Source organism: Arvicanthis niloticus, chromosome 9 (assembly GCF_011762505.2).
Source record: "Arvicanthis niloticus isolate mArvNil1 chromosome 9, mArvNil1.pat.X, whole genome shotgun sequence".
Lineage (NCBI taxonomy): Eukaryota > Metazoa > Chordata > Mammalia > Rodentia > Muridae > Arvicanthis > Arvicanthis niloticus.
Window position 1 is genome coordinate 49,826,347 of NC_047666.1, and position 22,999 is coordinate 49,849,345.

At 38.5% G+C, this 22,999-nt stretch overlaps 1 protein-coding gene across 2 annotated transcripts in view; it reads left to right on the forward strand.

Annotated features, from left to right (window-relative positions):
• Grm7 (glutamate metabotropic receptor 7) overlaps window positions 1-15,700 on the forward strand; it is an 819,622-nt gene extending 803,922 nt beyond the window's left edge. For both annotated transcript variants that reach the window (XM_034512293.2, XM_076940208.1), the window contains one exon: window positions 14,485-15,700. In XM_034512293.2, the coding sequence (XP_034368184.1) occupies window positions 14,485-14,534 (50 nt within the window). In that variant the 3' untranslated portion in view covers window positions 14,535-15,700. The remainder of the gene's footprint in view (window positions 1-14,484) is intronic.
• The last annotated feature ends 7,299 nt before the right edge of the window (window positions 15,701-22,999 follow it).

Here is a 22,999-nt window from a genome sequence, read left to right on the forward strand (position 1 = left end):
ACATCCAACCCAAGCAACATTAATTCTCTATATCATTTAACACCTAATTCATTGGGTCTGTTATAATTTCAGTACCAAGTATCCATCTTAAAAAGGCTGCAGGCCTATTAGTGGCAATTAGTGGTACTGCTGATAGGTGTTTGGATCAGGAGATTTCCAATCTCATCAATGTGGATGACATAGCTGAACATGCTATTGAGAGGAAGGGCTTAGTTGAAAGAAATTTCTCAAATGCATGTCTTAAGCCTATAGTCTAAAACTGAAAGCCTAAAAAAAAAAGAATGTCCCCATTAAGCAATTTATGTCAGGTATTTTGTATGGTGAAAAAAAAAAAAAAAACAATACAGTATCATGTCTTAAGGCTTCCTTCATCCTACTGATGAATAGTACCTCTTGGTCAGCAACTACTCTCTCCATTGCCTTTAACTGAAGTATTAGCTTATCTCCAGGAGACCTCTGCTGAATTGTGGAGAATATCTGATGTGTGTTATAATTTTTCAAGTTATATGAAAAGTCATTTAACCCAAGTAAGAGGGAAATAAACAATAGGCACAGATCTATTAGATATGAGCACAGAATTTGCATCCTGATTATATGAAGACTGTAAAAAAGAAATTTAAAATTACGACTGAAAGAAATGGCCTTAGAGGCTTAAAATAGCTTTAAAACTTCTTACACTTCTTATGTTCATCAAAGGTCTATATTAATCAAGCTACCTGGAATTTATAAACTGCTTTAAGGCAAAGGAAAGTCAACAAATGTGACTTTATAGGCAACAAGGGATGTAGTAACCAAGGAGGTAACATTCAAAGTGAAACCTGGGCTGTGGGTGAAACTCGGGAAGAGAGAACATCCCAAATGCCTCGCATTGCATCCCCAGCACTGCAAAAGAAAACAAAAGTGAAATGTGGTAAGAAGTCACCTTCAGGAATACCAGTAGGAAGAACATTCTAGAACACAGACAAGTTGTAGTCAGAATATCTATGCACTTACAGTCTCTTACCCCTCCTGCATATTTTATGTAAGCAACTTTACAGACAATTAACTCTATGTGGACTTTGGGTAGATTTAGTAGAATGTGGGCCCTGCATCTTCCATTTATTCCCAATTTGAGCCACGCTACTTAATAAATCAGATCCAAAGTCTTCTTACATATATATGTACACGCGCAAAAGTCAAAACTAGGAATGAGATAAGAAAGACAACGCACATGATTATTCTTCTAGCCCAAGGCAGAGTGTTTACATTTTTAATGATCTCTAGCACTGCACACCAATGATAATGTTATATTTTGAAGGAAGTTGGTGCTTATGAAGAAGTGTGTCCAGCTAGATGTCACCTATGGATTAAGCAGGGTGCTCCATCAACATGAGCAACAGTATTGGACAAAGCAAGACTTAGACCAGATTAGCTAACTGTCTGGCAGGATCTGTCTACTTGCTACTTACAACCAATTATTACTAACCCATTCTTAAACTTTACCCTCTGGTGCCTCATATGATGCCTCATGTCATTTAAAAGCAAACTCATAAACCAGCAGAATAGAGAAGCACCTAATGTTTAAATCTACTTCTGCCTCAGTAGTAGACATCTATCTCTCCTGAGCCTTCAGTGAAGCACTTAGCACATGGATGCTTTAGAAGACCATCGAAGGAGCCATTTATCATGTGTTGTATAATTTTTCATTAAAAATCCTTAAAGGAATGCTTATATTATAATTAATAATGTCCATATCTATGCCTCAGTTCAGTGGTATAACAATAAAATGGCAAAAAAAATGGGGAAATGTAGATTATGGAAGTGAGTCACCCCAAGAGAGCTCATTAAGAATTATCTGATAGGAAACAAGACCAAAATTTACAAAACCAAAGGTCTTATCTACCCTATAGAAAGCCTGGAAAAGATGTACAGACTCATAGCCACCCAGATCTGAAAGATGGCCCTCTGCCCTTACAACTATCTTAAGAAAGAAAGAAAGAAAGAAAGAAAGAAAGAAAGAAAGAAAGAAAGAAAGAAAGAAAGAAAGAAAGAAAGGAAGGAAGGAAGGAAGGAAGGAAGGAAGGAAGGAAGGAAGGAAAGCATCATGAGGGCTGGAGAGATGGCTCAATAGTTAAAAATGCTGGTTACCTTTATAGAGCACCAAGTTCCATCCCAGCACAAACATGACAGCTCGCAACCATCCTGTAGCTCATGCATCCAATGCCATCTTCTGACCTCTAATGTACTAGGTATAGATATGCCACACATTACATACAACCAGGTAAAATACTCATACAATAAAAATCACAGAAAATATTAACTACAACCTGCTAATTTAATTACAACACTAAAATATAATAGCATTATAGAAACATTTAGTTTAAAAAGGCATAAAATGATGGAAATTCAACTACCCTGTTAGATTGTATAGAAATCATTTTTATGAGCAGTATAAAAAGTTTATACAAATACACTAGAATGAGGAAGTTGATCCTTGTACAGAATCACTTGTCACTAATATCTGCCCACACATAATATATTCTCATTCTCTCTCTCTCTCTCTCTCTCTCTCTCTATATATATATATATATATATATATATATATATATATATACATATATATGTAAATTCAGTACTATTTCATACTCAAAACACTTAACATAGACACATGGAATATATATATATATATATATATTCATACATACATTCATTGTTTGCAAATATTGCCCAAAGTACTGGGTATTAAAGGCGTGATGCCCAGTCTGTGGCATTATTGGGTGAGATAGGTCATTGATAATATAACCTTACAGGAGGCTATTAGGACCCCAGCTGCTTTTTCTCTGTGTCTCCCACCTGCCAATAATGAGTAGTTTCATCCCAACCCACCTTTTAGTCATGTTCTTTCTTGCCAAAGCCCGAGATCCAGCAAAGATTACTGACAGATCTCTGATCCAACAGAGATGGAGAGCCAAAATAAACTGTTCCTCCTTGTGAGTAGTGTTTTTGACTAATTTGTTACAGATATTAGAAAACTGACCAACATCTTCAGGAATTGTGCATAAACATGTTTCAGCCATGACCATACATACTGTTGTTTCTAAATACTTCTGTGTACACTGCAATTGTGTCTTACAAAAGTTCAGTGCTATTTCATACTCAAAACACTTAACATAGACACATGGAACTATTTAGTATGGAATCATATCTTCCATGATGGTCATGCATTTCAGTTAGTGTTGCTGTCTCTGTAGTTGCCTTCAATCTTTCATCTTATGAGGTTTGGTTGTTTTATAAAGTCAATATTTGAAAACCAGTCTACTGGTTTTCCTGTAGCTCATGGCAATGTATTTCCTCTCACACTTTTCCAGGTAATTGTAGATATAAAGAAGTTAAAATTATGCAATTTGTATTTTTTCAGTCTAATATATATATATATATATATATATATATATATACCTGCATGAATATCTGAGTACAATGTGTGTTCTTGAGCCCATGGAGGCCAAAAGAGATGGCTTGATGTCCTGGAACTGGAGTAATATACATTTCTGAAATACAATGTCTGTGCTAGGAATTGAATTTCAGTTCCCTGAAAGAGCACTAATGTCTTTAACCACTGAGCCATCTCCCAGCACCCTACATTTTTGTTACCTATGCATTGAAAGTCTATTTTCCTACAGACAACCATTTTTGTTGAAGTTTGGCATTTCTCATTAAAAGAGTATATGAGAATTGATTTAACAACCATCAAAGGTTAAAGGTTCAGGTTTAAAATTATCACTTATGTATCTTCAAGAGTGTCTTCTTATGCATCTTTGTATCTTAAGATTCTTAATATATACAGTTTTTCCAGATATATTATGTTTTTCTACTTCTTAATCACAGATTTGCTATTTTAGTTGAGACATGTTTGCCTCTTCCTGAATTTTTCTACATTTACTAAGTGCTTTCTTGACATCCTGTGCCTCCAGTTTAGGGGGTTTGTGCCTGTTGTCATCCTGTGAGCTGTGTATCCCTATAGTGTCTTTCTCCACATCTGTCCCTAAACCACTGCTTCTTTTTGAATCTTAATGCCCATCCGCCTACCTTCAGTGGGAGCCCAGGTTTTGTAGTCCCTTCTATCACAGTGTTTTTGATTATGTGACATAACGTTCCAGATTCTCATTATTTGATGTTTCCAATTTTCTAATTCACCTACCCATGAAACTAGATTTGGAGTGCTGAAACCAGTTCCCGAGGAACTTGGGAAATCTTTCAGTCAGTAGTTGCCTCTAAGTTCAATGTTACAGAGGCAACGGTATATAGGCATACACATACACACATGCAGATTCTCACAATACAGCGCTGGCTGACCTGGAACACACCATGGAGAATGGAGAGCAGGCTAATCTCTATTTAAAGAGCTCATCCTGTCTCTGCCCCTCATGCCAGCCATGTGCTATAGTTGAAACGATGTGCCTCTATGATTGGTTTAGATCTATTTATTTATTTATAATTATGTTTATATGTGTGTGCATGCATGCATGGGTAAGAAGGACATTGGATCATATATAGCTGTACTTAAAGTTGGGAGGTGCCATATGTGGGTGTTGAGATCCTCTGAGAAAGCAGATGTGCACCTAACTGTGGAGCCGTGTCTTCAACAACTGGATATTCAAATGTTTTTGAGCACAAACACAAAATGAACTTGGACAACTGTAGCTGATTAACCAAATTTTTCCTTCTAAGATTGATGGATTAATGCATACTAATTAACAGTGACAACTTTATAGAATATAGCTACTATGAAAGGGGTATTTTTCACCAACTACCTGTTTTATTTTGTTGGTGGTTTTGGTTTTTGAATGATTTTTCTTCCTCAGGAGAATATATAACTGAAATCTGTGCCTCTACTGCATCACAAGTTAAGCCTTGTGCCTAGAACTGATTCTGACACAGAATAAGTACTCAATAAATAGTCAGTGAATTGTCTTAGGCAGAAGTTAGTCCTGATTGAGATGATTTATTTTATCTCCTTTTGTGTTGCTACTTCATACAAAGCTCTGGGTAAAAGCAGGATAAATTTATAGAAGAATGAATGAAGGGAACATGAAACTCCTAGCTATAAGTACGAAGAACCAATGTTGAGCAGTGCCTGTCATGTGACAGTGCAAGTACTCTTTTGCTGCCATCTCACAAGAATTATTTTATTTGTATCAACAGCCTTCAGACAGGCTTTGGAGCACAGCCTCAGTCTTTGATATATTATCTCACCATATCCACAATGCATTTCCAAACATTCACATCTATAATATATTGAATCCCATGAAAGCACAAAAGCCTTTCACTACCCAGGCAAAGTGCATAATAAAAAAAAAATGAGCCATTTCTTTGATGTAGTAATTTAGTGCATCATGTATATATGTATGTATGATGTGTGTGTGTGTGTGTGTGTGTGTGTGTGTGTGTGTGTGTGTGTCCAAAGTACCCAATATCTAACTTAGCTAAGCTTTGTGATATTTCAAGAGAGAAAGTATCTACTAGATTCAGATACATTGTCTAAGAACATTGAAAACTTCTGCTTGATGTTTTACATCTTTGAGTACAAATTGGGTTTCTTTAAGGAAGCACTAAAATGTCCATTTACCCTTTTCATGATGGGACTAAAAATTGATTTCTCAGTCTGAGTCAGGTTGTTGTGATCATGCTTAGATGCTCAGAGCAACAAAGAATGTTATGGTTTTCAAAGTTACAAATCAGAGGCCAGGGACATGGCTCAGCAGTTAAGATCACTTGCTGCTCTGGCCAAGGAGCCAGGCTTGGTTCCCAGCACACACATGGACAGTTTACAAGCATCTACATCTTCAGTTCTAAGGATTCTGACACTTTTTTCAGCCTTGAAAGCATGTGATGCACATACACACATGTAGGCAAACACTAACACACATAAAATAAAAAATAAATCATTTTTTAAAGTTGCAAATGAAATATGAACAGCAGCATTTAAAGTTTTCTTTGAATATAGTAAATACAGAAAAGGCAAAGGAAATACAAGACCACCTTTCCAAGATTCTTCTAGAGCTCACAGAAAACAGAGACTAACAAACAATCCATGAGCATGAATAAAAAATCACACAGTTTTGTTTGGAGACACATGTAAGAAATTGGGGTTTAACATTAGTTGTTTTAGCTATGTGGAAGAATTTGGAGGTGGATGCTGAAAGCATCCAGGAACTCTAACATGGTTGACCAAACAACAGCCCACTCTAGTTGGTCAGTCAATTTGAAACTAGACCAGAATCAATGGAACATGGTAGATGATCCAAATTAAGAGAGGAACCTTGCAAGGAGGAAAATTACTCATGGAGGACTCTACTTGGACATTGCGCAAGGCTCCCTTGTGGCCACGGAGTGAAATTTCCCATTGAAGGCTTTTGAGGCATCTTTCCATAAAGAAGTAAAATGAAGAAATGAACAACAACAAAAGCAGAATAATTCTGATACATTTTTATTCCTAATATCTGAAATTTAGTAGAGCAATAAATGCAGATATAAAAGTGATTTATCTGACCTCACACTCCCTTCCAGATTCTAATTCACCTTGACTACCCTCCATGCATGCTTTCTCTCTCTCCCAGGTTCAGATTATCTCTTTCACCAGGAAGCTTTCCTGGGTTGAAGGTAGTTGTTCTTCATTGAAGAAATAGACTAGCATTCACATTCTGTCCGAAAGCTGATTTCACAAGTATTTTCAGTACTATTATTTAAGTTCCATAAAACTGGGCCGGTTTCTTATCCATGCCCTTCACAAAGATGAAAGAAGCAGTGTTTGGTGCATTTTTCCTAATGGTTTCTGTGTTGCTGATTCATTTCCTTGTTTCCCTATTATTCATTCTATTGCTGTCTAAAAACATAGTGAACTGATGCCAGAAGTTGATTCTCCATCATTCATTGACCTGCTGTCTAACATGAGGCTGATCTGTAAGTGGTGTAATTTTCTTACCTCATTAGATAGAAAATCAAAACTGCTTCCTGGTGACAAAGGTCAACCCTTACCTGAATACACAACAAATAAAAAGTAAACGCGTAGTTTGTGGATCCCTAGACTGTTTCATATAGTCAGCATCTATGAAGACTGGCATTCAATACTTGTCAAATCCCATTTTCTTGGATAATTGGATAGGATGGACAGACACCACAATTTTGGAGTTTTTGCAACCGGATTGGAATTAATGGTGATTTTGAGTAAAGTGTTCTTTTCCTGATTGATTTTATTCTCACCTTCCTTAGTTTCTTTTCTCAAGATGTCAGCTAGGGCCAGCAAGATGACTTAGTAAGTAAAAGTCCTTGCTGCCAAGATTGAATACCTGAGTTTGAGCCTTGGTAGAAGGAGAAAACTGTTTCCCACTTACTTTTCTCTAGCATCCACAAATATGCTGTGGCATCTAAGCACACACACACACACACACACACAGACATACAGACATACACAGATACATATGCACATGTGTACGCACTTACATATTCACAGGGGCAATACACAAAATACAATATTTAAGAGAGATAGGTCCAGTTAATCAACCTAAAAGCATGTATTTTACAGTTCTTTTGAGAGACTGTTGCAAAGAGCTGCAGAGGGAGCTAGGGAGATGTATGGTGTCTCAAGTTTTTCATTCATAATTGGGTTGCTATAAATATGAACGGCTCATCTTTCACTCATCATGTTCTGTGTTCTTATTCAAATTTGCATCTTTTGCTGTGAATATTATACTAATTTAATCAATTAGGAAGAATTTAGGGGAAATCATTTCACAATGGATTTCTACTGAATGATAAACAGGAAACTGATTGACTTTCTATCAGATCTGGAATGAGAGTTCCCAATGGAAGGTGTCATCACCATATGTCTCTGTCATTAAATGATGTTTTATTATGATTTTCAACATATACTGAAAGGTAATACATTACTAAACTAGAACCTAACACATAACATGCTTGGTACATATTTTCATTGGATAGCTAAATGAGAAATAAATACTTACATAAAATGCAGAATTTGGGTTCTTCTAAAAATGGGGAAATCTGCCTGTTGAGATAACAACCTAAGCCTCCTATTTGAGGCAGGTCATTTCCAGTTCAGTTGTCTGATGCCTTACATCTTACATTCAGACCACTTTGGTGTTTTATAGTATTTGGGGGATTAATTATTATGTTAAAACACTAAAAAGCCTTCCACAGACCTGTGTGTGTACACATGGGAAACTCCTGTATGTCTAGAAGGGAAATCTCTGAGTCACTGGCACACAGTCAGATTGTTCCAGCATTTCTGTGTTAGATTTCTAAGGCAACTGAAACAGAATGGAGATAGAAAAAAGATCAGTCTGGTCTCAGCAGGCAGGACTGTTTATGTCAAAATGCAATGGGCAAGCACAACAGGAAAGGGGTGTCTGCCAAAAGAAGGGGAACTTGGAGCTTATGTAGGAGATTTGGAAAATTAGATGCAATGGGTGGAGAAATGTGCAAGCCTGCAGCTTCTCCCTTCTGGAGCTATTTGTCCAGATGAGGCTATTTTGTCTTTGAAAACTGCTGTGCCACAGATATGAGAATGGAGGCCATAATCTGACAATGACAGTGATGGAGAAGGGGCTGGAGTTTCAAAATAGAGTCTTGGTCAGGATCTGGCAAAGCTTGTTCAAAGTTTATTCTAACACTATAGCTCTCCCCAAAGATTGTACTAATTTACAGCCATAACACTGTGCTAAGAAATTCTTTATTTACTCTTCCATCAATATTTGATATTAATTCAATTTTTTAGTCATTCTATAAAAACAAAATACTAATTGTTTGATCTTATATTCTGTAATGGTGCAGGATTTTTGCTTTTTGTATTTTTATGTACAAATTATCTTATTGAATTTTAATCTGTTTTCTAAAAATTAGATTGTCTTTGAATCATTTTGTTTGTTTCTTAAAATCAAGAAATATGATACCATGAATACAAAAAGATTTTACTGTCTAGAATCTACAATTGCAAAATCAATACAAACAAATCTAAAAAAAAAAATGATAAATGTAAAGCAGGTTGTGAGGGCTGGAGAGGTGACTCAGTGGTTAAGAATATGCACAACTCTTGCAGAGAAACTGAGTTCAGTTCCCAGCATCACAAGGGCAGCTCACCACTGCTTATATCTGTAGCTCTAGGGAGAACTGGCGCCTTCTTCTGGTCTCCATAGGCACTTCACTCACATGTGCACATAGCCACCACACATATTTTAATTAAAAAGAATTAAGGTTGCAATTAAATATGTGTGGACTAACGCCATTCTGTGTCTTTAAAACACATGAAGTAGGTGGGTTGGTTATCCCATCCCTCTATGGGGAACCCTGGCCAAGAATTGTTCCTGTCTAATAGAAATGCAGGGACAAAAATGGAGCAAAGACTGAAAGCAAGGCCATCTAGTGACCAGCTCAACTTGGGATTCATCTCATGGGCAGGCAACAAACCCCGACATGATTACTGATGGTCTGTGCTTGTATATAGGAGCCTAGCATGGCTGTCCTTTGAGAGGCCCTATCAGCAGCCAATTGAGACAGATGCAGATTCCTATAGCCAAGTATTGGACTAAGGTTGTGAACCCCTATGGAAGAGTTAGGGGACCGATTGAAGGAGCCAAAGGGGATGCTCTAACCTCATAGGAAAAACAACAGTATCAACTAACACCCCTCGGAGGTCCCAGAGATTGAGCATTCACAGAACCACCTCATCTGGCCTCAGAGGGAGAGAATGTACCTAATCCTGTAGAAACTTGATCTGCAGGGAAGGGGGTTGGAGAAGTCAGGCAGGTGGGTAGGTGGGGGAGCACCCTCTCAGAGGCAAAGGGGAGGGGCTGGAGTGAAGCACTCAGGAAGGGAGTACTGGGATTAGGGCAATATTTGAGATATAACTAAATACAACAATAAATTAAAAAAATAGAATATATAAAAAAACAATGATGTAATGCTGACTATAGTTTATTGGTAACTACACATGTGGGGGTGGCATGATCTATACCAGCTATAGGACAATAGCTACCAGTAGGTGAGGGGAATGTAGGAATTGCTAATGGAAGTGAGAAGGGGGTAATTAGATGTTCATCTTCTGTCTCAGGATAGGATGCTGTGGCTTTTATGTGGGTTATATTTAGGTATGTGTGTTATATTTAGATACAATTCTTGTATACTCTTCAATGTTTGCAACATATATGTGCACTTTTATGTATATCCCTTTACAAATATGTATTTTTAAAAAAACTGAAAACACAAGGTATTTATCGAATAAAACATCAACTTTGGTACTTATGCGATTGAGAGACTTAAAACCGTGCTAAAAGGAAGAGTCAAGCTCTGTTTTCACTTCTTCAGTTTTCTCAAGAAGGTTTTTATAAGAAATTTCCTTCTCTGCATTTGTTTTTTTTTTTTTTTTTTTTTTTTTTTTTGGTTTTTTTTTTTTTACTTTTTAAAAATATTTTCTTCAATCTAGTTTGCAATAGGCAAAAGTTTTGTGAGGTAAAAATTCCTGGAGTGGGAAGTGAGACAGCTCAGGGCTACAGGTGCCTCCTGCCAGCATGAGCATCTGAGTTCCATCCACACAGAGCAGCAAGTGAACCAGTTCCCCCCCCCCCCAGTTCCCCTCCCCCATCGCCCGTCCTTCCATAGGTATGCCGTGGCTCAGGCTTCCCCCTCCTCCTACAAATTAGTGTAGTTAAAAGCAAATCCTGGAAAAAATTATATTAAAATTAAAGTAATATTAAAATTGGCCCTCTAAATCAATGTCAAATTGACAGTATATTTTGACAAACTAAGAATGAATTAGATGTCTAATCTTTATTTATAAGAAAATGTGTATTAATAATGGATTTTAGTAATCAATGTCCTTAAGACTTTTTCATTGAAAACCTCACCTCTTTGAACATACCTGACTTTGAGAACACCTGATATAAGTAGCCTAAAAATGTAATATGAACAATACAATTTACTCTTGTTCTTTCTAGATGTAAACAGATTATTCAGTGCTTAAAAGCACCCACTGTTCTTGTGGAGGACCCAGGTTCAGCTCCCAGCACCTAGGTCATGAGCCACAATCCTTCATAAGTTCTGTTCCAGGGGATCTGACACCCTCTTCTGACCTCTGTAAGCAATTGGAATCCATATGGTGCATATACATGCATGCAGGCAAAACACTCATACACATAAAATAAAGAAATTGGCTTTTAAAAACTTTTATTTGCCTCACATTCTTAAAATAAAAATAAAATAAAGAACTTCAGCTTTTAACAGAAAGAAATTCTTGGCCTTTCAAAATAAAAAGCATATCTCTTTGACAACCATTTTTTTCTGGACAACTACTTTGAGCTAGACAATTCTCTTCCCTGGACCATAAACTACATTGCTATTCAAATAAATAGAATTATCAGCCCTGTAGGCATTTCTTTTATTTACTATGAGGCCAGGATGGTTTAAAAATAAACACCATAATACACTGGACTTTACTGTGATAAAGGACAGAAATTGCCATTCGAGGGGCTGCATAAACTTCATTATAACCTTGCTGCAACGCTCCAAAGCAATTCTGCAAAGAAAGCATATACTGAAGCTTATCCTTAGTAGAGAAGTTTGTAACCTAAAAATACATTTATATGTTTTATTCCCCAGTGAGAGACTGGAATAATTCTGACATCTATGCTATCAACAGTCCTCAGGGTCTGAATTACTATCCTCATTTTAAAGCCTCTACAAAGTTTCAGCCTTATGGCAGAGGGCTGGGCTCATCTCATGTAAGTGATGGCGCACAATCAGAACCCAGGCAGGTGAGTTCCAGGCAGCAGGGTGTTCCCACCATAGCTTGGAGAACAAAAGAGAGATCCTTGTCATCTAGCATGGTACTGAAATGCTGGTCCCTCTGAGTATCATGTCCCTCCCAACTATTATGAGGATTAAAAATATTTGTCTAATTTTCTGAAAATACAAGAAGGTAATGCCCGCAATGCTTCAGCAAGCCCTACCACGTTCTCCAAAAGATAATTTTCTAATTTTCACTTGTTCCATTGTGTTCTTGTAGCTAACTTGGGGTTTCACCTAGACTAGGCTAGCTTCAAACTTGCTGAAAAACTGAAAATGAACTTGGCCCCCGATAGTGCTTCCATCTTTACCTACTATGTGCTAGGATGAGAGGCGTGTAGCACCATGCCTTACTCATGAAGTGCATGCGGTGGAGATCAGTGCTCTGTACACGCTAAGCAAGTACTCAATCAACTGAGTTACATGCCTATCTCTAGTTTCCATTTTTTTTATTCTTCCTATTTGTTTGTTTGTATATTTACGTGTGGGCCTGAGTCACATGTGAGGAGGTCACAGGGCAATCTGTGGGAGTGAGTTTGCATCTTCCAACATGTCTTTACCTGAAGAATTATCTTGCTGCCCCAAATACCTAATTTTTAAAAAACTTTTAAAAATTTTTATTGACTGGTATTATATAGTAACCTATTTGAGGAAATCTAATTATTCTTTTTCCACTAGACAATTCTGCTTACACAGAATTTGGTCTTAATTAGTCATACAATAGAGGTGTCTGGGATATTTAGGTCAGCTCAGACTTCTGGGGTTTTCGTTTGTTTTCTTTCCCTTTGGTCTGGAGGATAATCAGCTCCTTGCCATTTGACAAGGCTACTGATACATCGGCTCCTCTGTGTCAGCTGAGGTTGACTGACTGTGAACTGTAAATAAGGTTTGGAGTCAGAAAGCATGTCTAGAAAGTTTCCCCAATAGAGAACTAGGGATGTAACCAAACTGGCAGAGTGCTTGCTTAGCACGCTCCAAGTCCTGGGTTCAATTCTCAGCTTTGCATTAAAGGATGTGGTGATATGTACTTGTAATCTCAGCCCCTCCTCTGTACAGAGGAGGTACAGAGGATTCAAGGTCATGCTTGGATACATAGAGAGTTTAGGGGCAGCCTGGAATACAAGATATCCTGTCTCAAAAAACAAAAAACAACAACAACAACAAAAACCAAAAACAAACAAAACAACAACAACAAAAACCTATAAAAAATTTTTTTTTTTGTCTTCCTTATATCCCAAACAAGAAAGTTGCTGAAGGCAAAAGACTTTGTAAGAGTTATAGGAATGTTCCTGGGGGAATTTGAATCCTCTGAGACTAAGTCCATGTGTTCATTAAATGGCAACGCATTGTGATTAAAGTTTTCAGGAGTCTCTCACTTTCATGTAATTCTAGATTTTTTTAAAAATTTTATCTATACGTTGTAACAGAGACACGAGTCTTCCAATCAAAAATGATCAAAGGATATTTCCCCATAAAATGAGATTCAACTATTTAGGCTCTGAGAAATATGTTGAAATAATATTTGTGTGTGTGTGTGTGTGTGTGTGTGTGTGTGTGTGTGTGTACTTAGAATGTAGCAGATAGACTATCCAGAGGCTAGATATAAGCACTTAACACACTAATGCAACGGCTTGGGCCTCCAAATTCACACAAGTTCCTGTTTAAGAATCCTGGAATGATTCTTTTTACTTTACTGTGCTTTATGAACAGCTCTCTTGGGAATCTAAAAGAATAAAATAATAAGCCATTGTCAAGTGTACATGACAGAGAGTCTATACCTAATAAAAATTGATGTATCTTGACTAAAACTGAATGAGTCAAGAACCCATTATCTCAAAGACATGGTGTCATACAGAACTGAGAATCAGAACCTAGAGATATTATAATACCTTGAAGTGTGTTTCCATCTTAAACACAGAGAAAGAACTGCCTTTGGCTCAGTGTGTAGCCCCCTGCATGCCTTGGGAGGACCAGTGGGTGTGTATTTACTGGAAACATGAGTAAAGGAAAGAGTCCCAGAACTCTGAATAAAACAAGCTGTTCTGAATCTGAGGAAAACCAATGTCGAGTGAGACTGTTCAGACATCGGAGAGTTTCCAGGTGTGCTTTTAACCTAAATGGAAATTACCATGAAGATTGTGATGTACACATTGCTGATAAGTTAGGAAAAGAGATGTATAATCATTTAATATTATGAATGCTAACTTGCGGATGCCCTCTACTAGACAAAATAAAGAAATTCCAATGATACAGGACAGCCTGCTCCAAGCAGTAGGCATTCTTTTTGAAAATGATCAAGAGATGGTCACAGGATGAAAATCTCTGAGGCTCCAGATGACCCTTGAGGCTTAGGGCTGGCTAATAAGAAAGCATGGTGACCAATAATGGATCTGATAATCTTATTGACCCCCCCAAAAAAGGGAGGTTGGGGGCATGTCAAAGAAGTGAATCAAGGTGAGTGTGTGTGTATCACCGTCACATCAATCTTAGCTGGAAATAAGCTTATAGATACATGCAAAGTGCCAAAGTATATGTGTATTCCTCAGAGATGTCTCATTCTGTCTTGACTTGCTACTGGAGATCATCTAAGCTCTATCTTTGAACACAGGGTCATTGCCACAACTGACTTTTCTTTCTCTTTCTCTTCAGGCCCTGCCGCAAAAAAGAAGTATGTCAGTTATAATAACCTGGTTATCTAACCTGTTCCATCCTATGGAACCACGGAGGAGGAAGACCTTCAGTTATTCTGTCACCCAGCCTGGCATAGGACTCTTTTGGTCCTGCCCGCTTTCTATCTCTGGAGGAGCTTCTATACCCAGGAGAGCAATGTTAGAGGATCCACACATCCCGAACAGCTGCTTTATGAGACACCTTTACTTTATCTTGGCTTAAGAAGTCATTGGCATCAGCACTGCCATCTTGGCTGCAATTCTGGACTCCCTAAGCAAAGGGAGAGTTGAGACTCAAGTCCCACCCGGCTCTTTTGGATGAACCGCTGAGAGCCTCAGGACTGTTTTTTGGGGCTGACATGTCTTTCTACGTATGTACTTCCAGGCTGCAAGGTTTTGAAATTTTCTGTACAGTTTGTGAGGACATTTGCACTTTGCCACTCAATGTCGTACCTCGGTTCACTGTTTGTTTTTGAATGCCCTGTTTTCATAGAATCCTATCCTCTCAGATGGGGGAATCTTTGAGGAAACTTTAAAATAACTAATTTTTATTTAAAAAAAAAGAAATCTCGGCAGACATAAGAGAACACAACCCCCCCATGCACATCTGTAAATGACTGTATGGTTATGATTATAGTACCACGAAAAATCATGTTATTTTTTTTAAACACACACAAAGAAATACTTAAAGACCAAAAACTGTGCTGAGAAGATATGCCCTACCTATCTTTGGTACATGATAGGTGTTGTGATGGGAAAGGAAAGCATTGGATAAATGGAATAGAGGTCTTGATCTTTGGAATGCATGCTGGTAATGTATTTTACAGTACATGTTAATAATTTATGTTTAATATTTGTATTTGTGTTTCCTTTTGTTATTTTACTTAGGATATATGGATATTTTGCAATACTTTTAATGATTCTTAAGCTATTTGAAGGAAAGAATATGGATTTCTCATGTCTTGAGGTTTTGTTCATGCCCCCTATGACTGACCAATGTGATAAGGACTTTAAAAAAAGAAGCATGTATGTTTTTTACTGTTTGTAAGAAGTACTTTCGTTAATCTTGCTGCTTATGTGTCAATTTAGTGGAAAAAAATCCCTTGCTAAAAAAAAAAAAATCCCTTTCCATTCTCTTCCAGTTCTGTGGTATTGTCCAAGAATGTATCAATAAAATACTTTGGTTAACTTTTTTACTTTCTGTAGTAAGTGGTTTAGTTGTTCTCCCCAGCCCACCCATACCCACTTGCTTACAGTTTATTTGAAACCCTGGGATACAGAACACTGGGGACAGCTCAAGTCCTAAACTTCCGATTACAGTCTCTGTGAAATGCACAGTGCCTAGAGACACTGATGTAGTCTCCTGGAAAAGGGACCATCACAAAACCCAAGTATCCGTTCCCACTATAACTGAAGTACAATCCTCAAAAATTCTCAGATGCTAACTCAGCAAGTTGCCTATCAAAAACAAGTAACAAGAAAGATAAGACAAAGAAATATTTGCTTACAGAAAGAGTACTCTGCAAAAAAAAAAAATCATTAAAAAGATAAACATTTCTAGAAAACTGAACTGAAAGGACATAGAGCACAGGAAGAGACAATGGAGACAATGGATTTGGTGTGGCATACAAATATGGTGTTGAGGTTTGTAAAAGCAAGATTATAACTAAGGACTCTAGAAAAAACACAAAACAAAACAAACAAATAAGCAAAAAAAAAAAAACTAGGGAATCACTCACAGCAACATATACTCCAGAAACATACCATCATCTTCTGATACAGGATCTTACCACTCCAAGTGAGTCCCCAAACACAATATGTACTAAAATATCACCTGGCTGGACAAGCGGGGGAAATATCTCAGATGACAAAGCCCTTGCCATACAAGCAAGAAGACCCTAGTTTGATCTCCAGAATCCATGATAATAAAAAGCCAGACTCAGTGTTGTGCACTTGTAATCTCTGAAGTGGAGAGGTGAAGACTGGCAAACCCCTGCAACATTCTAGAAGGTGCCAAGCCTATTAGGTGAGTGACTTCCAGACCAGCAGAAGACCCTGTCTCAGAAAAAGAGGAAAGTTGACCTCTGTCACACACACACACACACAGAGAGAGAGAGAGAGAGAGAGAGAGAGAGAGAGAGAGAGAGAGAGAGAGTAGAGAAAGAGAGAGATATACAAACATATATGTAAAACATATTGGGTAAACAAATAGATTAGATGATAGATAGATAGATAGATGATAGATAGATAGAGTAATAGATGATAGATGATTGATAGATAATTGATAGGTAGATGATAGATAACTGGTAAAGAGATTGATACATAGATACATATACACATAGATATATAGATAGCTACAGAGAAGACAGAGAGATATAGATGGAACATAGACAAATGATAGGTAGATAGATAGATAGATAGATAGACAGACAGACAGACAGATAGTAAACAGATACATATATGTTCAATAAATATTCCTTTGTCAATATTTTTTTCTACAATGCAAAGTAAAACCCTCATTTTTTCCTACTTTTGGTCCCTGTTGAGTTTTTCCTTAGTCCCTTGTGAGCAATGCTTTCACAGAGACTCCAAAACTCATTTTAGTATCAGACTGCAGAAAATAGCCCCTCCCAATGTCTCCTATCCCTTCAACACCCTCAAACTAATAGACCATGGAGAAATTCCAAATCAAAGAAGAAACACATTTTAAATCATCCACATTTTTTCTCAAATTGTAGAGTCAAACCCTGTATAGAAAGAAACTGGCTGCTCTTTCTGCTTGCTTGTAATCAGGTAGGTTATATAAGCATTCTCCATTTCCTTAGCTAGAAAATGACTTGAATAAAACCTACCTAGTCTATTGGATAGAAAGGATGAAGGGAGAAATTCCTCCCAGGGATCTCAAAGCTACTTAGCAAATGACTACTCAACATGGCAGGACCATGGCTGTTGTGACAACTAGCACCAACATTGGTGGTTATACTTTTTTCTTTTCCATTTTTTATTAATCATTCATTCGTTTTCATCTCAAATAATAGCCCACTTCCCAGTTACCATTCCACAAATCCCACATCCCACATATGACCTCTCTTCCCCCTTTTGCCTCTATGACTTTGTTTCCCAACCCAACCTCTCCCACCCTCCACCCTCTCCTACCCTCCAACCCTCTCCCACTCCACTCCTCCAGCATCCCCCTACACTGGGGCATCAAACCTTCACAGAACCAAGGGCCTCCCCTCCCGTTGATGTCAGACAAGGCAATCCTCTGCTACATATGTATCAGGAGCCATGGATCCCTCCCTGTACTCCTCCTTAGTTGGTGGTCTAGGTGATCAGGCCAGCCGATGCTGTTCTTCCTATGGGTTGCAATCACCCTCCAGTCTTTCCGCAGCTCCCCCACTGGGGTCCCTAAACTCAGTATGATGGTTGGCTCTAAGCATACACATTTGCATTGGTCAGTTGCTGACCGGATCTCCCAAGGAACAGTCACACCACTGGGTTCCTGTCAGCAAGCACCTCTTGGCAATGGCAGCAGTGTCAACAGTGTCAGGGTTTTGTGTATGCAGACAGAATGGATCTCCAGGTGGAATAGGCCTGGATGGTCCTTCTTTCAGTCTCTGCTCCATTTTTTGTCCCAGTTCTTAAAGGAAATTTAGTCTTGCAAAGGCTGTCACCTTCCAGATGAGGAAAGAGTCTATAGTATACCATGTGAACAGCTCAGGCTGTGCGGTGGCCTTATTGTAGAGTCACTTTCATTTAAAAAATACACAAAAGCTTTTCTTTTTCATTTCTTCGGTGTTCAACCAAGAATGCTGAAAAGCTAGTAAATGCATATGGTTCTTATGGTTCTGAAAACACCTGTTCTATGCATTCATCTTCACAGTATAACTGAGCTAATAGTGATCAGTAATGATGTAGAAGGGGATGGTATAGCACTGTAAGAAGTTATTAAATATACTATGTAGTTTATATAGGCTTTGCATGTTATATACATTGAAATGTAAATTTATATACATTTGCTCACTCCTCAAATCCACTTCTAATACTTTGCACCACTTGCATCTTCTACTAAGTATTTGGGATTAAAGATTGTCTGTAGCCACAGAGCAAGTGCAACAGAAAATACTATCAATACACGATGTCTACTTGTATCTGGTTTGTCCCCCTCAAAGGTCCTTTGTATGCTGAATGCATAGTTCCAGATTAACACTTTTGGCAAGTGGTAGAAACTATGAGCAGTGAGACCTAGGAAGAAGTGTTCAGATCATCGAGGGTGTTACCCAGCACAGTTCCCCCTAATAGCCCTTATTCCTCTTTAGGAGTTTGTCAATCATTATCATGTCTGGTCTTTGCTGGTACTGTTTGAAAGGACAGTCTTTTACCAGTATCCCAGGGGAGTAATTTACTTGTTTTATTTTTCTTTATGTAGCTTATGATGATTATTTGAGTTTATAAGTTTCTTTTACTGCTTTCATCTGCCCATCTTTAGTATTCTCTTTCAGAAGGTCAGACACTTTTAGTTTTGCTCTTAGTAATTTACTAACAGACTAATGCTTGACCTATAGCAGATTACCCTATAGATATGTGCACATGAGTCACAGAAAGAAGGCGTGGATAGATCAAGTTCACAATGGAAGGAACGTGGCCAGAGATCTAGAAAAGGCCATGCTGTGAGGGATGCTGGGCTCCATGTGGCATCACGGCTGGGACTCAAAATCTGAAAAGACTCCAGTAAGGATGAGGAAAGGAAGAGGGATGTGTGAACATTACACTCTCAGACTCCACACCAGGGCAAAAGGATAGGTCTCTTTTAATCTGAAGATGAACCTGCCTTCTGGGGTAAGTAAATTGGGAATTTGCTGAAGACAGATAAATATCCTAAATCAGAATGCTTTCGTTAAAAGAAAGGACTCACATGCAACACCACCCAGTAGTTGGCACCACTGAGGCTGAGGCAGGAGAACTATCATGTGTTGGAGACCAGGCTCAGCTACAGAGTGACACTGTCACTGAAAACAAACAGAGCAGATAAGATACAAAGAAACCAGGGAGGAGTTAGAGTAGGAAGGCACTAGACTCCTTATTAGAATTCTGTTGAGTTAGAGCTCTGAGCTCTGCTTCTTCCCAGTGTCAAAGGACAGAATTACAATTTCAAATCTTAATTGGCTCTCTTTTTAAGTCTCAAATTGGGCAACTCTTCAGTCCATAAGATGGATTATGTCTTCCAGCGAGCCAAGCAAATGAGGTTGGCTTCATAGACAAAAAAAGGCAATGGGAAGCAGATGGGTCATCTCAAAGTGACTTTCCTCATAAGGAACAGGGAGATTGAAAAGCCACCAAATAAATAATTGGTCAATTTCAGTTGTCTTTTCCTGAGGCTAACTAAGGTCAGGGGAACTTCACTCCCATGCAAGTGGAAAGGGGCCAGCCAGTTGGGCACAGTTCTGTTTTAACTCTCTGACCCGATAAACAGCTTAGTCTTGGCTCTGTGACATGGAACTTCAGCAGGAGTGGTTCCATTTTGATTTTCAGTCTGGTGTGTTGAGGCACAGTGCAGGAGCTCAATCCAAAACAGTGGCTTCCTGTAATTTTTATTTAACGCCGGCTATGAAATTTCAGGCAATCCATGTATCCTGGGACCCTCTGCCTCTTTATCTTTGTAATGGAGATGGGATATGCATGCAAATCTCTGTCATTCATCAGGGAGACACTCTATCAATTTGTTCCAGAACATTAGTTCATTCTCAGAGTATGCCAACCAAGAATGAACGCCATCAACAGAAGCAGCGTTGGATGTGCTAAGCAGGGTCCAACATGGGTAAGAATAATCACTCCATTGCTGTCACCACAGCAGACACAGCCTGAGGTATCCAGCAACATTTTTGGCAGCCACTTCCTACAAACAAAGGCAATTAGACTCCAGTGAGCATCCCAGAGCCCCTAAGCCAACTGCTTCTGCTCTTATTTCCCAATTCATATTTCCTTTATAATGTATCCTCTTGAAAATTTTGCTTTATAATGTTGTCTTCAGTGTCTCCAAAGTCCTAATATCTAGAAATATTCTTCTCCCTTCCAACACCAGTCCTGGTGGTAAAGATGCCTTGTCAATCCTCAGCTAAGGCACTGATAACATTCTGACTGAAGTTGAATACGACCCTGGAGAATTCTACAGAGATGTGGGCTTTCGGTACTTCAGCAACATCAGATGGAAAATAAAGTTCTTGTCATTTCATCATTTAGAATGAACAAATCACCACAGGAACAATTAGCCTGAGTTATTCTCTCTCATACATAACAGTTATAAATACGTCAAAACAAGAACATTTATAATGCCTTGTGAGAATTTCGACACATGGCTTCTACCTTTGGTGACCATGAACTTTCAATACAACTGTAGCACACCATTGTGTTTCTCCTCTTTCTATCCACTTTCCTCTTTAAAAGAGTTAGAAAAGCAATGAATAGTAATGATGGAAGCAACAGACAATTTCTGACTACTTTCCTCTCATGTATGCTGAACTTCCCTAGTGTCCCTAGGGATGTGACCCAGGGTGTTGCTGAGCATGTAGACTTTGGAGGTATTAGTGAAGACCCTGAAACCCACACTCTGACAAAACTCTCTGGGAAGGATGATGTTTCCAGCCCTAACCTGGAATTCATTTCTTATGAGCTCTGATTGCACATTCGATTCTCTAAAGGACTTTCAGTTATATCCATGACCAGCCCTGACTCCTGAGAATCCAGATCAGCATGGCATGGGTTAAGCTGCTGTATCTCTTCCTTCCTGAGCTTTCCGGCAGACCATAATCAATATCCAGTATCGATAATCCTACCTGTTTTATGGGCATTAGACTTTCTTAAAGGGTTTGTGAAAATAGAATGATGAGCATGGGGTCTAATGTTTATAATTCTATCAAGTTGGAATGCTCAGACAGGAAGAGTGCACAAAGTTGAAGTTCAGTCTGCTCTATAAATGGAGTAGTGGGACATACAGATGTCTAGGGAGACCCTGTCTCAGCAAACCAAAACTAAGTAGAAGGAAACAAGCAAATAGACAAGAACAAGTCACCATGCTGTGTACCACACCTTAGAGTTTAATTTATTAGGTCTGGGGTTGGGTTCCTCAAACTGCTGTCTAGACACAAGACACTCTGCCCTGTGGTTCCTAATTTGCCCAAGCCTTAGCCACTTAGAGTCTTTCTCCCAGTGTCAACTTCATGGATAATAAAATAATGAAGATAAGCCAGAAAAAAAAAGCAAATCATAAAAACTTTTTTTTTTTTTTTTTTTTTTTTTTTGCTGGTGTTAGCACACCCTGCACACCTCCATCTATTCTGGATAATTTGCATCCTGACTCTGCTTTTGTGAGTTCTTGTCACTTTCTGTAGTGACCTGTGTTTGTCCCCACCACCTTCCTCTTGCAGAAAGTAAAGAAGACCTAGTACTCAAGCTTAATGTGCAGTCATGTGTGTCTCCTTTAGCCCCTTCTCTGTTTCTTCCTCTTTTTTAGGGTCATGGTGAGAGACTTGTAATTTTCTTTAGTACTAAGCACTTTCTCCTGCTTTGAAGGGTACCACATTCCTGCCACTGCTCCAGGCTCATCACTAGGGTGTCTTGTGCTTTTTGAAATTTTTCATCCCCTGGCCTACTCTCTTTGCCTGGCTATAGCTGGGTTTCTAAATGCACCCCCCTCCCAGAAGCACAGGGACATTGGTTTTTACCTCCAAGACTTTTTTCTCTAGATCCACTTTGTTACTTCATATTAGAGTCGGGGAAAACAATGCTTAGTTTAAGCTCTCCATTAGATGTTGAGATAGATGACATTTAAATCTAAATATGTTTTGAGTACTTAAGATTATTCCTGGAACTATTCCAAATTCTTGGAGACAGGACAGTTGGCTAAGATGATCAAGTCCCTGTTTCTGAAGATCGGCATTCTACAGGAGAGGTTGCCTGTTATATGTAGCACTTTGTCCCAGAGTTGACTCTTCAAGGAACACAATCCGAGTCTCTGTAGATCCCAGGCTCACTGCATTTCTTCTGTTCCACAAAGACCCCATTCACTTCTATTTAGAAAACCCAGGCATTTCCTCACATTGTTTTATCTGTTGTTTGACTGCCTTCTGAGCTCTAAGAGAGCACAGAGATTCAGGTGGGCACAGATCCAGCTGTCAACACACCTGGTTTTATAGTTGAGAAATGGCTTTGCCTCCTAGCAGCAGGAAGTATTTAATTTAGCTAGTCACTGTATTTAAAAAAAAAAAAATGTTGTCTCAGAAAAAAAAATCATTCTTTGAATCATACAGCTGGTCAGTGGCATCCACTGTTACAGTAAGTAGCGTATTCTTATTATTTTGCCATCTACTTCTAACAAACAAGAGGATCTCTGGAAAAGACTCTGTGTGACTATGAGAGGAGCACTTCCTGAGTCCATATTAGTGATGCTATCCTGCCAGGCAATACTGACTGCTAAGAAAAAAGCCAGGTTCCTGAGG